Source organism: Limanda limanda, chromosome 21 (assembly GCF_963576545.1).
Source record: "Limanda limanda chromosome 21, fLimLim1.1, whole genome shotgun sequence".
In the NCBI taxonomy this organism is placed as follows: Eukaryota; Metazoa; Chordata; class Actinopteri; order Pleuronectiformes; family Pleuronectidae; genus Limanda; species Limanda limanda.
In genome coordinates this window covers 4,943,451-4,960,353 of record NC_083656.1, presented here as the reverse complement: position 1 = coordinate 4,960,353, position 16,903 = coordinate 4,943,451, and the positions used below count along the sequence as shown (strand labels likewise).

At 44.2% G+C, this 16,903-nt stretch overlaps 1 protein-coding gene across 1 annotated transcript in view; it reads left to right on the top strand.

Annotated features, from left to right (window-relative positions):
• Positions 1 to 16,903, top strand: part of LOC133027939 (protoheme IX farnesyltransferase, mitochondrial) — a 28,063-nt gene extending 11,160 nt beyond the window's left edge. The window contains exons 5-7 of the mRNA XM_061095118.1: positions 10,578 to 10,648; positions 13,753 to 13,985; positions 15,911 to 16,903. Coding sequence (XP_060951101.1) covers positions 10,578 to 10,648; positions 13,753 to 13,985; positions 15,911 to 16,329 — 723 coding nt within the window. The 3' untranslated portion in view covers positions 16,330 to 16,903. The remainder of the gene's footprint in view (positions 1 to 10,577; positions 10,649 to 13,752; positions 13,986 to 15,910) is intronic.

Sequence of the window (16,903 nt, the reverse complement as noted above, 5' to 3'; positions counted from 1 at the left end):
ATAAAGTATTCATTGTGGTTTATGTCCATTGAAACTAATCCTCAGAAATCTTTCTGCCACACTGCTGAACAGTTCTCTGACTTGTCAGAGCGTTATGAAGACAGACTTCATATGTAGACTCCAACTCCTCTTGTAGTTTGAGTAATTTTCTGTGCTTCTCTTATTTCTTAAAATTTTAAGAAGGGATCTTGTTTTCTTTTCTACACGTTATTATACAGACAATATGTCCTTAATCTTAAATGCCAGCAAAAGTCTTCATTATGCTACAACACGGCTTATCTCAAGCAGTTGAAAAAGCTCATAAGAGTCTCATTAAAGGCTCTATTGTCGTTACAGTTATAACCATTTTAAAACTGTTCTTTGTGCTTGGAGAGACTTTTGGGCATTTTTTGAATACTCTTAGAGGTGATTTTGTAGTATTTTTGTAAGGTTTTGCTTTATCTCCTTTTGTGCATTGACTCCGGCAAAGTGATCTGATTCTTTAACATCACATAAAGCTTTTTAGTGTCTTACAACATCTATAGTGATGCCGCCACTGAAGTAAGTCTGCCTTTGTCTCTCTTGTTGAGTATAGTATTACTTGTGCTCTGTCCACATGTCGATTCCACCTGTTCTTCGCCACCACTCATTCCTTTCTCTTGTCTGAGAAACTCATCCTGCTGGATAAGTTCTGAACACGCCTGTCTGGGTTTTTAAAAGATTTTCAGACTTAAACTGTACCTATTTGTGTCTCCTCTTTACACAAGGTGATGCTTCTGGATCACTTAGGGATTGCAAAGCCTCACTTTGTTGTCTTTCTGTGTTTATGCTTGCATGTCTTAATAACTGTTTTCTGTTATTACCATGGCTCCTGTAAGCCCGGAGCCAGCAGAAACAGCGCAGCATTGTCGGCACATAAACAAAACTGACGTATCCTCTTTAAGTGAGGCTGTATAACTTGACACTGCTTTGAGGCGGCTTCTGTCATTAAGTCATGTGTTGTTTTGTTTTTTTAACATTCCCTAAATTACTGGGTGAAGGTAAACTGCATTTTATTTTTCCATCTTATAAACATTTTTGGGCCGTGATATAAAAGAGTTGTGTGATGCTTTAGACCCAATTCAGCAAAGACTCACAACTCACTCCTTGTGGTGTTATCTGCCTCCTACACAACAGCCAGGCTCACACAACAAAGACCTCGAAAGCCTCACATGTGTGTTTTCACCCTGAACACAATAATGTCACTGTGCAGTCCCTGGTTCAAGTAGCAGGAAGTAACCACGGCTTTGGACCCATTCATTTTACACCCACACAACTTTGATCAATATGAAAATGATAAACAGCTGGGTGCAGTGGTTATACTGGTGGGTTTGTGACTTTTTCTCAACCTGGGGGTCCCGACTCCCACGGGGGTCGAAGATAATGTTTGGAGGTCGCCAAATGGTTGTGGAGGAAAGAAAAACATTCTATATATTTTAGACCAGGAATTAATCACTCAAAATCTATGTGCACATGAGCTGCTGCTACAAAGACTTTGGCAAAACAAGCCTGATTTTAGTGGTGGGAAGCGACTCAAAGGTTGAGTTCCACTGGTCTGACTTAACCAGATCTTAGGGATTAAACATCTCTGCCGTCTGAGCTGTGCTTGTCGCTCTGTTGAGTGGGGGGTCCTCGGGCTTTTGCACTTTTATCCCTGGTTCTGTTGTAGTAATTGCCTATGGAGAGACAGGATGGTGAGGAAAAGAAATGGTTCCAATTTCCCTATCCCACAGTTTTAATGGCACTTAACCACGTTCAAATGGCTCTTTGTTTAAGATGCAAGGCTTTTATGTCGTATACTGGAAAGCAAACATAATACTCTCTTGAAGCACATGCAGTGATAAGGTTGAGCTGTTCTCTCAATTTGAGTCACCCCATTTTTTGTCATATAACAATCAACCTATATATGATGACACATCTTATATATTTAGATGAAAGACGTAAACGGTGCTTCAGTGTCAATAATCTCATGCAAAGCAGTGTCGCTCTTTTTATTTGTGCCAATCCTCGCAACCTCTCTCTGAGGAACTGTGCCAGCACTTACTCCCCCCCCCCCCCCCCATCCAGACACACTGGAAGCTGTGACTTGCCACATCCTGACACAAAGAATTTCTGTTACATTCGCGGGGACAGATGGTTGACAGCTCACTCCCGGAACCCGTCGAAGAGCTAACTGGTTGCTTTTCCACTTGAGAGGATAGCGAGGGAGGCGAGAGGATACGGAGAATATGGCAGAGGAAAAGGATGGGTCTCGGGGGGGGCGAAGGTCTGGCGGCGGAGGACGACTGACTCTGACAGGAAGTTTGTTACCCTCTTCTTACAGTCTCCTCCCATTTGCTCCGGCAAACGAGATTGAAACTCATGGATAAATTATTTACCCTGCTGCTTTTTCGCCACTGTTTACCATCTGCTCCCTTGTGTTGGTTTGTCAGCAAGTGCTCTGCCTCCATATAAACACTGTTCAGACTTCTTCAGTGTCCCGTCAAGTATGATACTAGAAAGAGTGGGTTAGCACAACAGGAGATGGTTTAAACAGAGTTTACAGGCTGGAAACCACAACTCTATAGTTTATAATCAGGAAATCCAGCTGTTTGAATGAAGAGTACTCTCACCCTCTTCTTCTTCTTGAGGTTAGATCAGAGCAGAGCCTCGACATTAACCCTTTTCTCTTTGTCTTTTTGTATTTGGGTCAAGAAGAAGGTAACTCTGAAGCTCTGTAGGATGTGATTCAATCTTTTGGTAGGGAAAAAGACAAAGACTCCATATCTACAACAAAATGTTTTTGCATTGGATTGTAGGAAAAAGGCTTGACGGCTTTCCTTTTCTTTTTTTTTACCTTGTCCCTGAACTAAACAGCTTTGCACGGCTCCACTTTGAGCTGCATCTGTTATCAGACGTCCGGTTTACAGAACATGTTCGAGTGGGAGAACCTGACAGAACAATGTAAAGCCGATAACATAGACTATAGAACTATGTTAAACCCTCTTATCTAGATTCACACAAAAATGTAATGGGTTCCTCTGTTAAACATACTGCACCTTTTCCCAGTTTGGTGGAAATCCGTCTAGTAGTTTTTGACGTAATCTTAAAATCTTAATCGTAAAAAAAACAACAAATGGACAGAGTTGAAAACTTGACCCTGTGAAAGCCATTGGTTTTAAACATTGAAAATGTCTGATTAATTCTCTGCTGTACATGTAAGGATCAGCATCTGTTGGTAAAAGCTATTTAGAAAGCATTTGTTTTTCCACCAACTTGACTTATTTGATTAATAGGTAGTTGACCTTCTTCCAGAATTGAAATTGTATTTCTTTATAAGGTAATGCTGTGAGTGAGTGGCTAAAACACTGGCTGCACACAGCTCCAGACCTCACTGTGCTGTCGTCCTCTTCTGGGGCCCTCATTTTGATTTGAAAGGCTTGTTGAAGGAGCTTGCCGAGATGAAGGGGGGGATTTTGCTATGGGTCACCGCTGCAAATACAAATATTCCAGAGGTGCTGATGGCTGCTGTCATGTTCGAGAGAACAGTGCGGGCCTTCATAAGCGTCCGCTGCTTATCACTTCCAACGTCCACGGGCTACATTTCTTCGAAATCTTCAGCAGCAGCCCTATCGGAGTTGTATTAAAGCTGACACACATACATACACACTCATTCCAGTCTCCTTGTGGTCAGACACAGCTGCGGACCAAAGAATCTAAACACCCACATTCCCTCGAACATACACATCGACATGCACATGCCGAGTTTTCAACGGCACCTAAACTGTCGAGAGGCTTTCAAACTGCTTGTCATGTCAGTCGCACCCTCACAGTTATTAGCAAATGCCCACCGATGGCGGAAAGGACTGTTTATTTCTCTTAAAACAATTGGCCACACACACACAGGCCGGTTCTATGTGTTCACCATTTCCCTGATATGGTTTTCCCACAGTGTGCGAGACTGAATAGAAAGCACTTACGTGTGTGCACAGTACGTGGTGATCAGGAACTGGAGGGAAGTACCCTCATTAGTACGAGCGTTAACTTATCAGGCTGAGACTGGAGATATGGTCGGCCAGCTCTCCAACAAAGGAATTTGTCTTGTTTGCTCAGTTGATGTTTACAGTGGAAGGAAAATGAACGTGTCAGCCAGTTTGACCCAATGTCTGGGTTTTTGGAGAAATGATATCAAACCACTTTGTGAAATTAGGATCATTATTTAAAAACCATTTCCCCAAAGGTAAAAAAAATAATAAAAAGAAACACACCCTGTATCAAATGTTTTTTTACGCTGTTTATGGACATGAACTTAAAAAAATTGGGTCAAAATATTCTAAGGAGTTTTTTTCTTTACATATGAAGAAAGCAGCCGGAGATTGTTCAGATCAGACACGTTGACAACAGCATGAAAATGTCTGGAACACTCAGACGAGGGGTGGTGTAGAGCATAGAGGAGGCAGGACATGACGTATACATCCCCTGGTTTTTGTTAACAGCTTTTAACTTTGACAGCAGTTCTTATCATCAAAAGCTCTCCAGTCTTGGTGTCTTTTACGTGCATGGCACCTATTTCCTCCTGAGGTATTCTGACAGGAAAAACTCGGGAGAATGTTAGGAGCAACCGACTCGGACATTTGTGTTCCCGCTCTCCAGCCCCTCCGGATACTTTCAGGACAAAGTTCCGACTAAGTGTTCTTGTCCTTAAGTCGTCTTCTCTGCCATCTACCAATAGCCTGGCTTGTAACCTGACTCCTCCCGCACACTAGGAGGCACTGTTGCTCGATCACAATGCGACTTAAACGATGAAAACGCTGATGTGATCCGACACTCGAGGCACGCGTGATGAACTGCGGCATCACTTTTAAACAAAAGGCACATATTCCCCCCCGGACTCCCCTGCATTAGTGATTTAAGATGGTCCTTTTGTGCAGAACAGAAATAGACAACGCTCATTTATCTTAAGTTTCGCACCAGAAACTTTTCTTTGTGGAGGTAAAGCAGCAGCTGCCAACAGATTCCTTTTGATCAGACGAGCTGGAACGAAAACACAGAAAGCCAAATGTAAGAATGATGCTTTACCTTTCGCCTTTTTGTTTGTTGTTCTCCATTTGATACTTCATCCCTGTTTGGTCCCCCCCCTCTTTGTGGCCCGGGCAGCAAAGTGAAGCATGCGCCTGCCTTGCGGTGAGCTCTCCCAAATCTTCACAGGCAACGGGACTGATTATCGGCAGGGCAGAGGTAATGCGGCTCTGCGCGGCATTAATTGGCTGATTAACATGAGGACAGTTTAGCGCTTCACTGTCTCACTCTCGGGCCATTAATCAAGAGGGAAGCGGTGCCAGCTGAACCGCTGCCAGCAGCTCCACACAGCCCACTATAAAGAGATGTGGGAAGAGGTGTGGGTTCAGCACGAGAGCTGAAAGGGAGACGTTATCCACTCTCTGGCCAGACAGGGTACTGCAGGCTGTACGCCGCTGCCTGGAGGGAACGACGGGAGACTTTAATGTATAGGAGCGGGATAGAGAGGGTCTGGAATTTTAGAAGACAAAGATGTGGTGGTTGTTTCAACTTGGCTACTTCTTGCATTCTGTTTGAAGGTCTGAAGTAAAATGTAATGATCACGTACACATGCGTGAGTCAGCGTGCACTCAATTGTGAAAAGATGTCTGGCTCGGAGGTTTTTTGATCTTAGTTTGTGCTGTTTTCTTTGATTTCTTCCCTCTTGAATTCAGCAGTGCAAACAATCCTGGCTTTTCATGTCTAATCACACCAGCTGATCCCCCTGTCATTTCATCACAGCACAGGATCGCACAGGGCAAGAATCCACAGCATCTGCCAGCTGTTCACACTCAGCATCCCAGACTCCGGCACGCTTCCTGTTTTTAACTATAGGCTGTAAAAGATGAACAATGCGTGTTACCTTCCTTCCACTTTGCGTAAATGAAGCATCCCGGGTACATGTGTGATTCGGAACCAGAGTCTGTGCAGTAGTGATCGTGGCGCGGTCGTCCAATTGAAAATCAGTGTCATATAGCTTAAAGTAACTAAAACCAAACACACATTTAAACTTAAATGTTACTCAATGTAAGAAAACAGAAAACATCTTTGAGAAATTTTTATTTAGCTTTAATCTGACTTATTTGTTTGGCCCATGTCCAATCTGTTAACATGGAGGAGGCTTGGTTTTACTGGCCAGCTACCAAGGGATAGCTTTGACATTTTTTGCGGAGCCGTATAATTATAAGCACAGTGTTTGATGACCTCTGAACATTATCCCATGTTTCCTCCTTTTTAAGTTTATCTACTTGCTGTTTTTTATCATCTCTGCCATCCATTCAGGTTCATTCTTAAAGTTATATAAGTAGTTATCAGGTGTTTAACAGGTTTTTCAGGGAACGAGTGTAAACTCACTGCATTGCTCGCATAACTCCAAAACAACTCATTTAACTTAAGAGACATCAGAAGCATTTTTGGAGTTGGAACAGCCGCCCAACTTCCACCGCACAAACACCTTGAAATAACGTTGATCTGCTCTACCAGCGTTTTATTCTGTTATGACTAGTCAGGTTGCACGCGTTGTCTGTTTTGCTCCATTTCTTTTCCTTCATCCGACTTCAAAACGCTGCGAACGTCTGCCTGAACCGTAGACTTGACTTCTGAGGACGGCCTAATCTATGTAAATCTGCGCCTGCTTGTTTGTCAAGTGGCTGATCAGAGGCTCTTCACAGTTGGAGTTGAAGGGGGCTTTGAGAGCTCTCCAGCTTTTTTTCAAGTAGACTTGGCTTCGCATGCGTCGGAGCACCACCCACCCCCGTGGAAGTCTCAGTCTGCCACTCTGCTCGCTGTGTGCAAACAGTTGACGAACTGACAAGTGATGACTCGGTCGTAGTTTTGGGGTTCAGCCCGCGCACCTGGGTTTCCCTCGGCGGCGTGAGAGAGACGCAGTGTTTAGGCGGGCTGATGTTCCTGTGAGCCGACGCCATCCAGCTGCTCGGCCGTGTGTATTCCTCTGCCTGGGTTGAGGCACACTCTTGCCTCTCGAGTAAACACAGCGAACGCACAGTGTGTGTAGTTGCTGCATCGCTCCTCTCCGACCTTCACCTCACTTCCCGTTGTTGTTTTTCCTGGCTGAAGGAGGTGTGGTTATCGTGAGGGCTCTGTCATGCACAAGCACTAAAGGAGGGAAAAGATTTTAAATTACACACATTGCCAAAATGTACGACTAAAGTCCTACTAAATGATTGTTTATTGACAGATACATTTTATGGGTAAGCATCACTATAAATCAAACCAGGATACAAGCCAAGTTATCCTCTTTAGCTTCAACCGGAGAATAGGAAATGGCTCCCTGCAGCCTGTTATCAATCGAGCCCTGGTGGTTGGCACTGGATCACGCTCTGTCTTTGATAGCTCGGAGGATCTGGCAACTAAACACTCCCACCTCCTTGCTTCACACTTTGGTCTTGCCTGTTTTAGCCCTCATCATCTGGCAGATAATTGCCCCTATGGTTATGGGGTTTGTGTGTGTGTGTGTGTGTGTGTGTGTGTGTTTCTGTCCGTAATTGAGAGCAGCAGCCATAACTTCCGGTTTCATTCTCTCCAACCTCTCTGTGTATATCCAGAGCTGATCCATACGGCTGGGATTGGTATTGTTCCAGGCAGTGTTTTAATGGATCTGAAGCACGATCCCTTTTCAAAGCTTTGTTTGCACGCCACCTTTGAAAAGTTCCACACTCGGCTCTACAAACACTGGAGCCTGCAGTTTCAATAGGCTGTCATTGTGTCAGTGTAATGCGAGCGGACAAATATATCAGGAACAAAAGTCTGTTTGCCTCTTTTTCATGAACATTGTGCACGTTCATTGTGTTGTTCATGCTGAAGATGAAGGCTGTTGAAATCATGTCCAATCCCTCCTTCCGCAACCAGCCCCACTGACGCTCGCGGCCTATTTCTTTTTACCAATAATATTCAAAATATCAAAGCCTAGATCAAAGCTGTAGCAGAGGCTATATTATTAATGTAGAGATGTTCAGCTGTCGGACATGAACTGCTAAGTTATATACACAATTTAATGAGATTTGTTTTACATTTGTTATTCAATATACAAGGGTAGAGGGAAATTTATGCCATTTAGTTAAATTTTGTATTTTGTTTATTTGTTTAAGCTTTTTTTTTAAATATTGGAAACATAGTATTTATATTTCACAGTGTAAATACTATGTATATTTGCCTATTGATTGTAATCGGGTACCTTATTAAGAATATCTAATCATTCCCTATCAATATGTTCAATTATTTTGGGGATAGTTTTATAATCACAATTTAATCAAACACTTTATTGATGAAATGTATAATATGCTGGTCAAGTTTCCCTGCTGGAGATTGATTTTATTGCCAAAAATCCACCAAATGCTCTGTCAGTCATTTTCACAGTCAAGTCACTTCAAGTCAATGAAGGTGACGACCTGTGAAACTCTCATCAACCTTAAACAGATCCACTCTGAACCTCGGGACCTACCTGTAGCAGCAGGCGTGCACGCACACAAACGGCCCAATTATTTCAATGCCATCACTGTAACACATGGCCGTGTTGGGGCTGAAATAATGACAAGGGCTGATGTGAACCAGATGAGGCGCTCTGACTTAAAAGGCCGAGACGGAGGAACGCGAGCAGAATGTGACAAACTGAAAAGACAAGAACTGAGTGACTTGGACGTTCACATCCAATCATCCATACACACCGACGACAGGTTCACCCAAACAATGGCCGTGCTGTGGATCTTATGTTTTGAGATACTCGTCTCTCTGCTCTTGGTTCTGGCACATGGTGCAGGTGCCTTCTAATCCTGTACGGCCACAATGCAAAGGTCCTTTTCTCTCACATGTGGGAAATGATGTTCTTGGAAACCGAGAGGATCCGTTTTATGTGAGCCGAGTTGCAGCGAGCTTGGCCCTCGGCCTGCCTGCGCCCTGTTTCAGAACTGCTCTGGCCACAAAGTGCATTTCTCTCTCATGCGGCCCCTGACCTCCTGACGCATTTCCTGACCCAGGAAATAGAATTAACACCTCAGTCGGGGCCTTGGGGTCCCACAGCCGCATACACAGCTGCGCTCTGCCCTCGCCCAGTCCACTCCGCCAGCTCGTGCTCCATGACAACTCCACGAAGCCAAGATGGAAAAGGGAAGCTGGACATTTTCTTTGGAGCATGTGAAGAGCTTGTTCCACCGCTATTTTTAATGTCTTTGGTTGGTTGAGGAGTTTTAGTGCTGCAACTTCAGCAGGAACAAGAGCCAAATGAGATATATTTACCTACTTTATAATGTGTGGCCAGCACCACCATGAAAGGCTCCGTTTCTTTATTACTTATGCTAATTTTGTCCTCAAAATAGTGTAAAAGAGGAAGGCGATTCCTCTTTGACTAAATATCACTGTGATCCATTTCTCGCCCTGAATTGAAATCCTGAGAACGGGCAATAACAGCAACACATTTGACCTGGACGCGGATTCAAGGTTGGACTTTGTAAAGACATGGAATCCCAGTCAGGTGACTCTTAGCAGCCCACTCTCCTAATGATCTTCAAAATAAATAATAAATCTATATAATATGAAATGCAGTGCCTTCCACCAGGGGTTTTCTTAATAAAATCCAGTGTCATAAGTGCAGTAAATCTGAGTCCTGGGCTTTAAGGAGAGAAAAGTGGATTATCTGTTTATTAGACATTTTATGTGAGCCATATATCAGAAGAGATGGATCTTGATATTCTGAAGCCTTAAGAGCTTTATCTGTTTTCTTCATTAGTCGAAGGCTCTTATGCAGGCAGGCAAATGCACACACTTTGGGTCGCTAACACACACAAAGAGGGGAGAGGGAGATTAGCCAGTTCCTGCATATAAGCGCCCCATGTGTTTGCATTTAAGTCACACATTGCCAATCTCATGGGAGCACTTTGAAGCATACTCCTCCAGAGCAGATCATAAAACAGGAGTATAAGTAGTTTTTCACATAGTTGTATCCCAGAACACCCCGCCACCAGCGCCACCTCCCACCCAACAGCTCGCCACCGCCGCCGCCGCCTCCACCTTCCACCTCCAGTCCACTTCCTCTCCCGAGTGGTGGGGCGAGCGTTTGGCTCCTCTTCCGTTGTTTCTCTCCACATGTGGCAGAGAAACACTCACAGAGCCGGAAGTGGTGGAAGACTCCCATCTTTGCTTTGCCCCTGTACATTTTATGCAGCTCTTACCAAGCTGACAGAGCATGTCTGAGCTAACAACTGAGAGCAAGGAGGCAGAGAGAAGATATGTGATGTCATAATGGCTGCTTGTTTCCAAAAACTGATTTAAAGAGCAAAAAGGAATGGATGGAGGAATAAATCATCTGAAAAAAGGAAGAACAGACGTACCTTGGTTAATGGTCCCTGGTTTTTAACCACAATGTGCTGAGATTTCACTGCTGTATTAAACATAATGTGATGTGTGGGCATGAGAAGAAACTGAGTACGTTTCCTCCCTTCTCTTGTCTGAATGTGTCTCGTGTCTGGAACAGCATTTGACATTTTTTTTGTGTCCCTCTGTCTCTGCAGTACTTCGAGGTTCCGTTTGACTCCAACATGAACCGCACGAAGAACCGCCCACTCGTCAGAGGACAGATCAGGTACAGCTTTCTCTCTCACTTGTGCTTGTTTAACAGCATTTTTCCCATGATGTTGTGTATCAACTATTTAGCGTAGCAGCCCCATCTGTACTGTTTTATTGCTAAAAAAAAAGAGCGTGACGAAGGACTGGAGAGTGCGAGAGACACAGCTCAGCATGTTTTGAAACTCAGCTCAGTGCAGACGAGCAAACAACACCAGCAAACTGAATTCATACGAAGGACAAATTCTGTCACTGCTGCCTTGCTCACTGACAAATAAACACTAGTGAGCACACATACAGTACAGATTTAGATCCCTGATCATCTGCTTGAGGCCTTTTGTCTTTATCCAGTTCCTTTTTTTAAATCTTACTCTTGCATACATGTTGCAGCTTTAGTTATTGAGTCATTATGACACTGGAAGATGAGGACTGTAGCTGCCAATAACAGAAATACATGGCAGCAGTGAGATCCCTCTGTGTTACACCTGTAAGATGTAATGTGAGCTTATTACCAGGCTGAGGAGGAGGGAGGGGGAGGTTGAGGTTACTTGAGCACCATTCGCTTTGTTACCTCCAGTATTTAGATGAAAGATTAGCTCTGTGTTGGTACTCGTAGACTTTCTGCATCGCCATGTCGATACAAATCTTTGTAAAACTGCTCAACAGCAGACGGATATTTAATGATTCATGAACCGAATAAAAACACAGACACATTCCCTCTTCTCCCGTCGTCAGTGGTTGTTTTACTTCTCTTACAGGAAAAAGCTCCACATCTCCTCTTTCATTTGAATTCAGGAGCAAACATCTTATTATCTCACAAGCAGCCAGCAGGATGCTAAATACCTGTGTTGCCTGCTAATAGCAGCGTAGTCACTCTATGGCTGAACACTTCTAACAGCTAACTCATCCCAAGTTCAGCTTCTCCCCTGACATGCTGTTTAAAAGTGGCCTCTCCTGCTGCTGAGCTGGTAATTGAAGATCTTCTCTCACTGTCTAAACACAGCCTCTTCTCCCCGGCTTTTAGTGTGTCGCTGACAAAAGGAGGTGTGCGTCTGTGCGTCTGCGAGACACACGGAGACTCTGTATCTCTCGCCCTGTCTGCTTCCCTCTCTCACACACTCGGCGTAGAGTCGGCGAGCAGATGGGAGGCTGGACCGAGCTGTCAAACAATCCGTCAGACGGCCGTATTTTACACATTTTCCATGTTGTTTTCAGGACGAGGCTTTTTATGAGCCAAACGATGTTCCACCACTACATCTGCCTCCCCGGGCCGGAGTCTGTCTGCCCAGTCAGTGTTGCAGCAGCATCTGAAATAGTTTTTATGTCGAGACTACAATAGTGTTTCCCCACCTTTTATTGCTCTTCTGTAAAAATGTGAAGTACAGTTTCCCTTCCTCAGTTGTGGTTTCTTGCAGAGTTTGAAGCTTCCACATGTGGTGGAATGCTGAATAGCTTTCAGATTCGTAAAGGAAGGAAACACAGACGATACATTTTCTTTAAAGACAGACAGTCGTGACACACAAATCATGAGTCACGACTGTTGACCCTGTTGGATCAGGTCATTTAGTCTGGAACGGTTAGTGAGTCAGTTTGGAGATAGTGATACGTGTTGTGTTGAAGGATTCTTATCGTTTGTGTTCTCATGAACTCTCTGTGTTTATTAACCTTTTGTCTTCTTTTACAAAGATAGAATGGAAAAACAAGTATAATGGGTTTGATTTTCAGGACTGCAATCATGATGGTCTGAATCATTAAACCGGGAGAAATAATGATCTTTCTTAATGGCTGAAAATGGAGACAATGAAGCAGTTCAGCGTGCTGTGAATAAGTATCTAATTATCCAGCTCTTAGTGCAAATGCATTAACTCACCTTCAGGTCTGGGATTTGAGTTTCTTTGTCTAAAGTTTCTAGACAAATCGCTGCAAACAGTCAGCAAAGGAAACATATTCTAGATGGATTCATGTTGCTGTTTGTGTTACTAATCAAAAACAAATGATATGTATTTTGGGACATAGCAGTTCTGTATATCAGGTCTAGTATTTTCTATAATCTATAAGTTCTAAATTAGTCCCTAAAGGCAGCGTGATGTAGGCCAGAAGAGTTAGTTCTCTGCAGTTTCTTCACCTCTTGATTATTTAACAGTTTTAAGTGGATTCATCCGGTTTCTTTAAGCTAATGAGTCAAATCCCTCACGTGTCACATTTGGATCCGAGTCCTTGATTGTTTTCTAAACAGCTGGCGACTTCTCTGGCGTTCTGTGTTGACTTTACCCACCTGACGTTATGACTGCGGCTGCGTCCGACTGTAAGCAGAGGACAGTAAACCCACCTCAGGCCACGTGACCCCCCCCCCTCTCGCTGAGCCAGCCCACAGCCAGACTGTCAGCAGCCCATAGCCAGCCTGCACGGCCCCACCTCAGCCCACATAAAACAGACATAACACCACTAATCACATTAATGCAGCAATCTCTCCGCTCGGCCGCGCCACCAAAATAAAAGCCCCGTTTGCTTTTTGAAGAAAAAGGGCCTGCGTTCGGTCAAGATTTTAATCTGCCCTCTCTTTAATTTATGGAGCATTTACTGGTGAATTTGAACCAGACCCGACCATCCCTGCTTTCAATAAAAGATGAGGGGAGGAGGAGGAGGAGGAGAGTAGGGAGGAGGTGGAGGAGGAAATCTTCATCCGGGGTAAAAGCCTGAGCCACAGCGGTTTTCTTTCGGCGAGGTTTGATCTCTGGTGTGTGCACATGCTATTCATCTCGCTGGGCTACTTTTATCCCCGACAAACTCTTATCAGATGAGCTTCCTCTAAGCCTCCCGTTTTGAGATCCAGCCATGCACGGCGGCTCACTGTCAGTGTGTGGCCTCGGTGTGTGTGTGTGTGTGTGTGTGTGTGTGTGTGTGTGTGTGTGTTTGTGAGAGCAGGTTTGACTATCTGGTGCCTGCACAAGCCCACAGACGTTCATCATTCCGTAGTTCCTTTGGAAATCAGAGGCTTTTGTCCCTGCCTGTATTCTGTAACCTGTATATAAACATCAGAATCTCATCTCATAAACTTGCTTTTGTAAATATTGAATTGTTTCTTTGCCGATTGAGCTGATTATCATATCCTGTCTCCATCAGTCCCCTCCACGCCGTGTCCTTCGCTCTCGCCTGTGGGATCCCCGGAGTGGCTCTGCTCACGCTGGTTGTCAACCCGCTAACAGGCTTCCTGGGCGCCCTCAACATCTTCCTCTACACCTGCTGCTACACTCCTCTCAAGAGGCTCAGCATCGTCAACACCTGGGTGGGAGCGGTGGTGGGCGCCATCCCTCCCGTCATGGGCTGGACGGCGGCCACAGGTTGTCTCAGTCCAGGTACGACTACACATATAGAAGCTGCCACTGACACATTAAGTCCACTGAAGCATTTTCAACACATTGAAGTCATTTATGAAGCAAAGAAACCAAATGGGTGGATTTGCTGCTTTTCTCTGTTTTACATCATTGCAAATTAAACATCTTTGGCTTGTGGACTTAAGATGAAACAAGCACTTTGAAATAAAACACCACTCAGGACTATGAAAAAGTGAAGTGGGGCTTTTCAAAGTATTTATAAATTCAATAAAACCAAATGGACGATTAGAACAAACTGCCAACATTCAAATGGAATGAGTAGCGTTTGGGTTGGAGCCTCCAAACCAAACCTGTCGAGTCCTGAGTTAGTCGACGGTTTATTTTTGATCTAACAGGTTGTTGCTTTTCAAAGGAGAATATTGTGACATCTTATTTTAATTATACGATAGTACCTCGAATGTATTTGCCTTTTTTAAGCAAATATTTTCAAAATGTTACCATTAATCAATTAATAGAGACAATGAACAGCAGTAATAATTGCTGCCGCCCCTTGTTATCTCACGTCACTGTCTCCCTGCTCAGTGTGAAGTGTTGTTCTTCACTAGCTTCACTGGGACGTGTCGAACCAGGCTGGATATCACACAATACACAAAGTTTTATTTATACCCAGGATCCCTGTAGTGTTGTTAGTTCTCCTTGTTCCTGCAGAGTTTGACGGCACTTATTCTAAGTGGCTTTGCACAAAAGCATCTGCCAGACGAATGTTCGGTTAAGTGAAGAGACGGAGACGTATTCAGCTTGTTGGTTGCACACATTTAAGTTTTTCTGTTATGGCAACTGTATGTAATGTGTTTTCTCCTGTTGCTGCCATTTCCCAGAGGAGCACTCGCTAAACTTAATATGTATATTAGTGGCCTCATTCAACATCATGTTTATTGAGTTTACTGCCTTTTCATCTATGAATTAAAATACTTTTATTCCATTCCATCATTGTGTTTATAGGAGAGACACCAATTCTATAGCAACCCGTCGTCTTCATTAAAGCCACAATCTAATCTGCACCGAGGCTCAGCCTTTGACATGAACTGCATGTTATCAAATGATTAACGTTGGTGAAGGAGGGAGAGAAAGAGAACGATAGAATTTTAATTTGAGGGATACGGTGCACACACGGGATAGTAACCGCAGTTACAGACAAGACCAGAAGGACAACACGCACACTGAAAATTCACTAATACAATAACACAACGCTAACCACAAGTAATGGTTATAACGGACAAGCTAACGTCATCAAATATCTAATTAAAACCAAAATGCAATCAGAATCCAGAATCCATCTTTGAGAAAAATGTATGTAATGTGACGTTTTAGTTTAGTCCATGTCCCACCCACTAACATGGAGGAGGTGGGGTTTATGATCTATACTGCAGCCAGCCACCGGGGGGCGATCAACATGCTTTGGCCTCACTTTTGGGGAGCTGTCATGTTTACCAAGTCTTTAATAGCTGTGATGCCGAGTTTTAAATATGAGATGACATTTCTGGCTCTAAGTTTTCTGAATATTATTTTGAAATACTTGTTTTTCCTTTTTAAAAATAGACCACAGTGTTGATGTCTCCCACTGGGTGACATAAAACTAGTTTTCAGAAGAAGCCAAAGCACTTTAAATAAAAATGCTAAATATTGTATTTTGTTTTGAATAAAAACAAAGTTTTGCAAAGTGGTTATTTTTGTGGTTTGAATACATAAATGTTAAAGTTCTCTGTGTTTTATTGCATCGTGAGATTAATAACAGGAACTTTTATCCAGACATTGCAACACATTTCAGCACTCGGTGCAATATTTGGCAGCTGAGTATGAATTAAAGAAGCAGCACATTAGTTTGACTCCCTGAGACTCTGCTTCATTAATCCTCTCCCGCTTCCTCTCCCTCTCCCCCCCCCCAGGTGCTTTGTTGCTGGGTGGCTTCCTGTACAGCTGGCAGTTCCCCCACTTCAACGCCCTCAGCTGGAACCTGAGGGAGGACTACTCCCGCGGCGGCTACCGCATGATGTCCGTCACCCACCCGGGCATGTGCAAGCGGGTGGCCCTGCGCCACAGCCTGGCTCTGGTGGGCCTGTCCACCCTAGCGCCCGTGCTGGACCTCACCACCTGGACCTTCCCGCTCATCACCCTGCCCATCAACCTGTTCATCAGCTACCTGGCCTTCCGCTTCTACCGCAAGGGCGACCGCAGCAGCGCCCGCAAGTTGTTCTTCTGCAGCCTGTGGCACCTGCCCATGCTGCTGCTGCTGGCGTTCACCAGCAAGAAGCCTCGCAGGGACCCGGAGGAGGCCGCTGCTTCACCTGTCGCTCTGCAGAGCTAACTCATTTAACTCCTTTAACCCCCCCGACGCCTCTGACTGAACTGAGCTGCTCCCTCGGTGGCGCTCTGACCACTCGTCCTGCCGAGTCGTTATTTTACCTGTTTGATGGCCAGTGGTGCTCACTGCAGATCAGGAATGATATTGATCAAAACAGCGGATTTACAGAAACACACTGAATCATTGCACCAGTTTGTGATCGTTTCAATGTGTGTGTGTACTGTGTATATTCTGTATTTATTTGTGTAGGGGCCCGACAGGTCCTCTGTGTTGTACAGCGTAAAATTGCTCCTATGGATCCACGCAGCAGATGCACCGATGAAATGCAATTAAGAAGATGGACATGAAACCAAAAGATTTATGTTTGATTTAAGAAAATAGGGGCAAATATAATACTATTCAGAAGCAGCTATATCTTTGCACCACATGTGCGTCATCTTTTGACTTTCACTTGATCCCGGATACTTGACAAGTTATAAAAGCCTCATCGCGATGAGTCTTTCTTTAACGTGATGGTTCATGTCAACACGGTTCACCGGTACCAAAACAAAGAGAACAGTTTTCTCCTGTGGGAAAA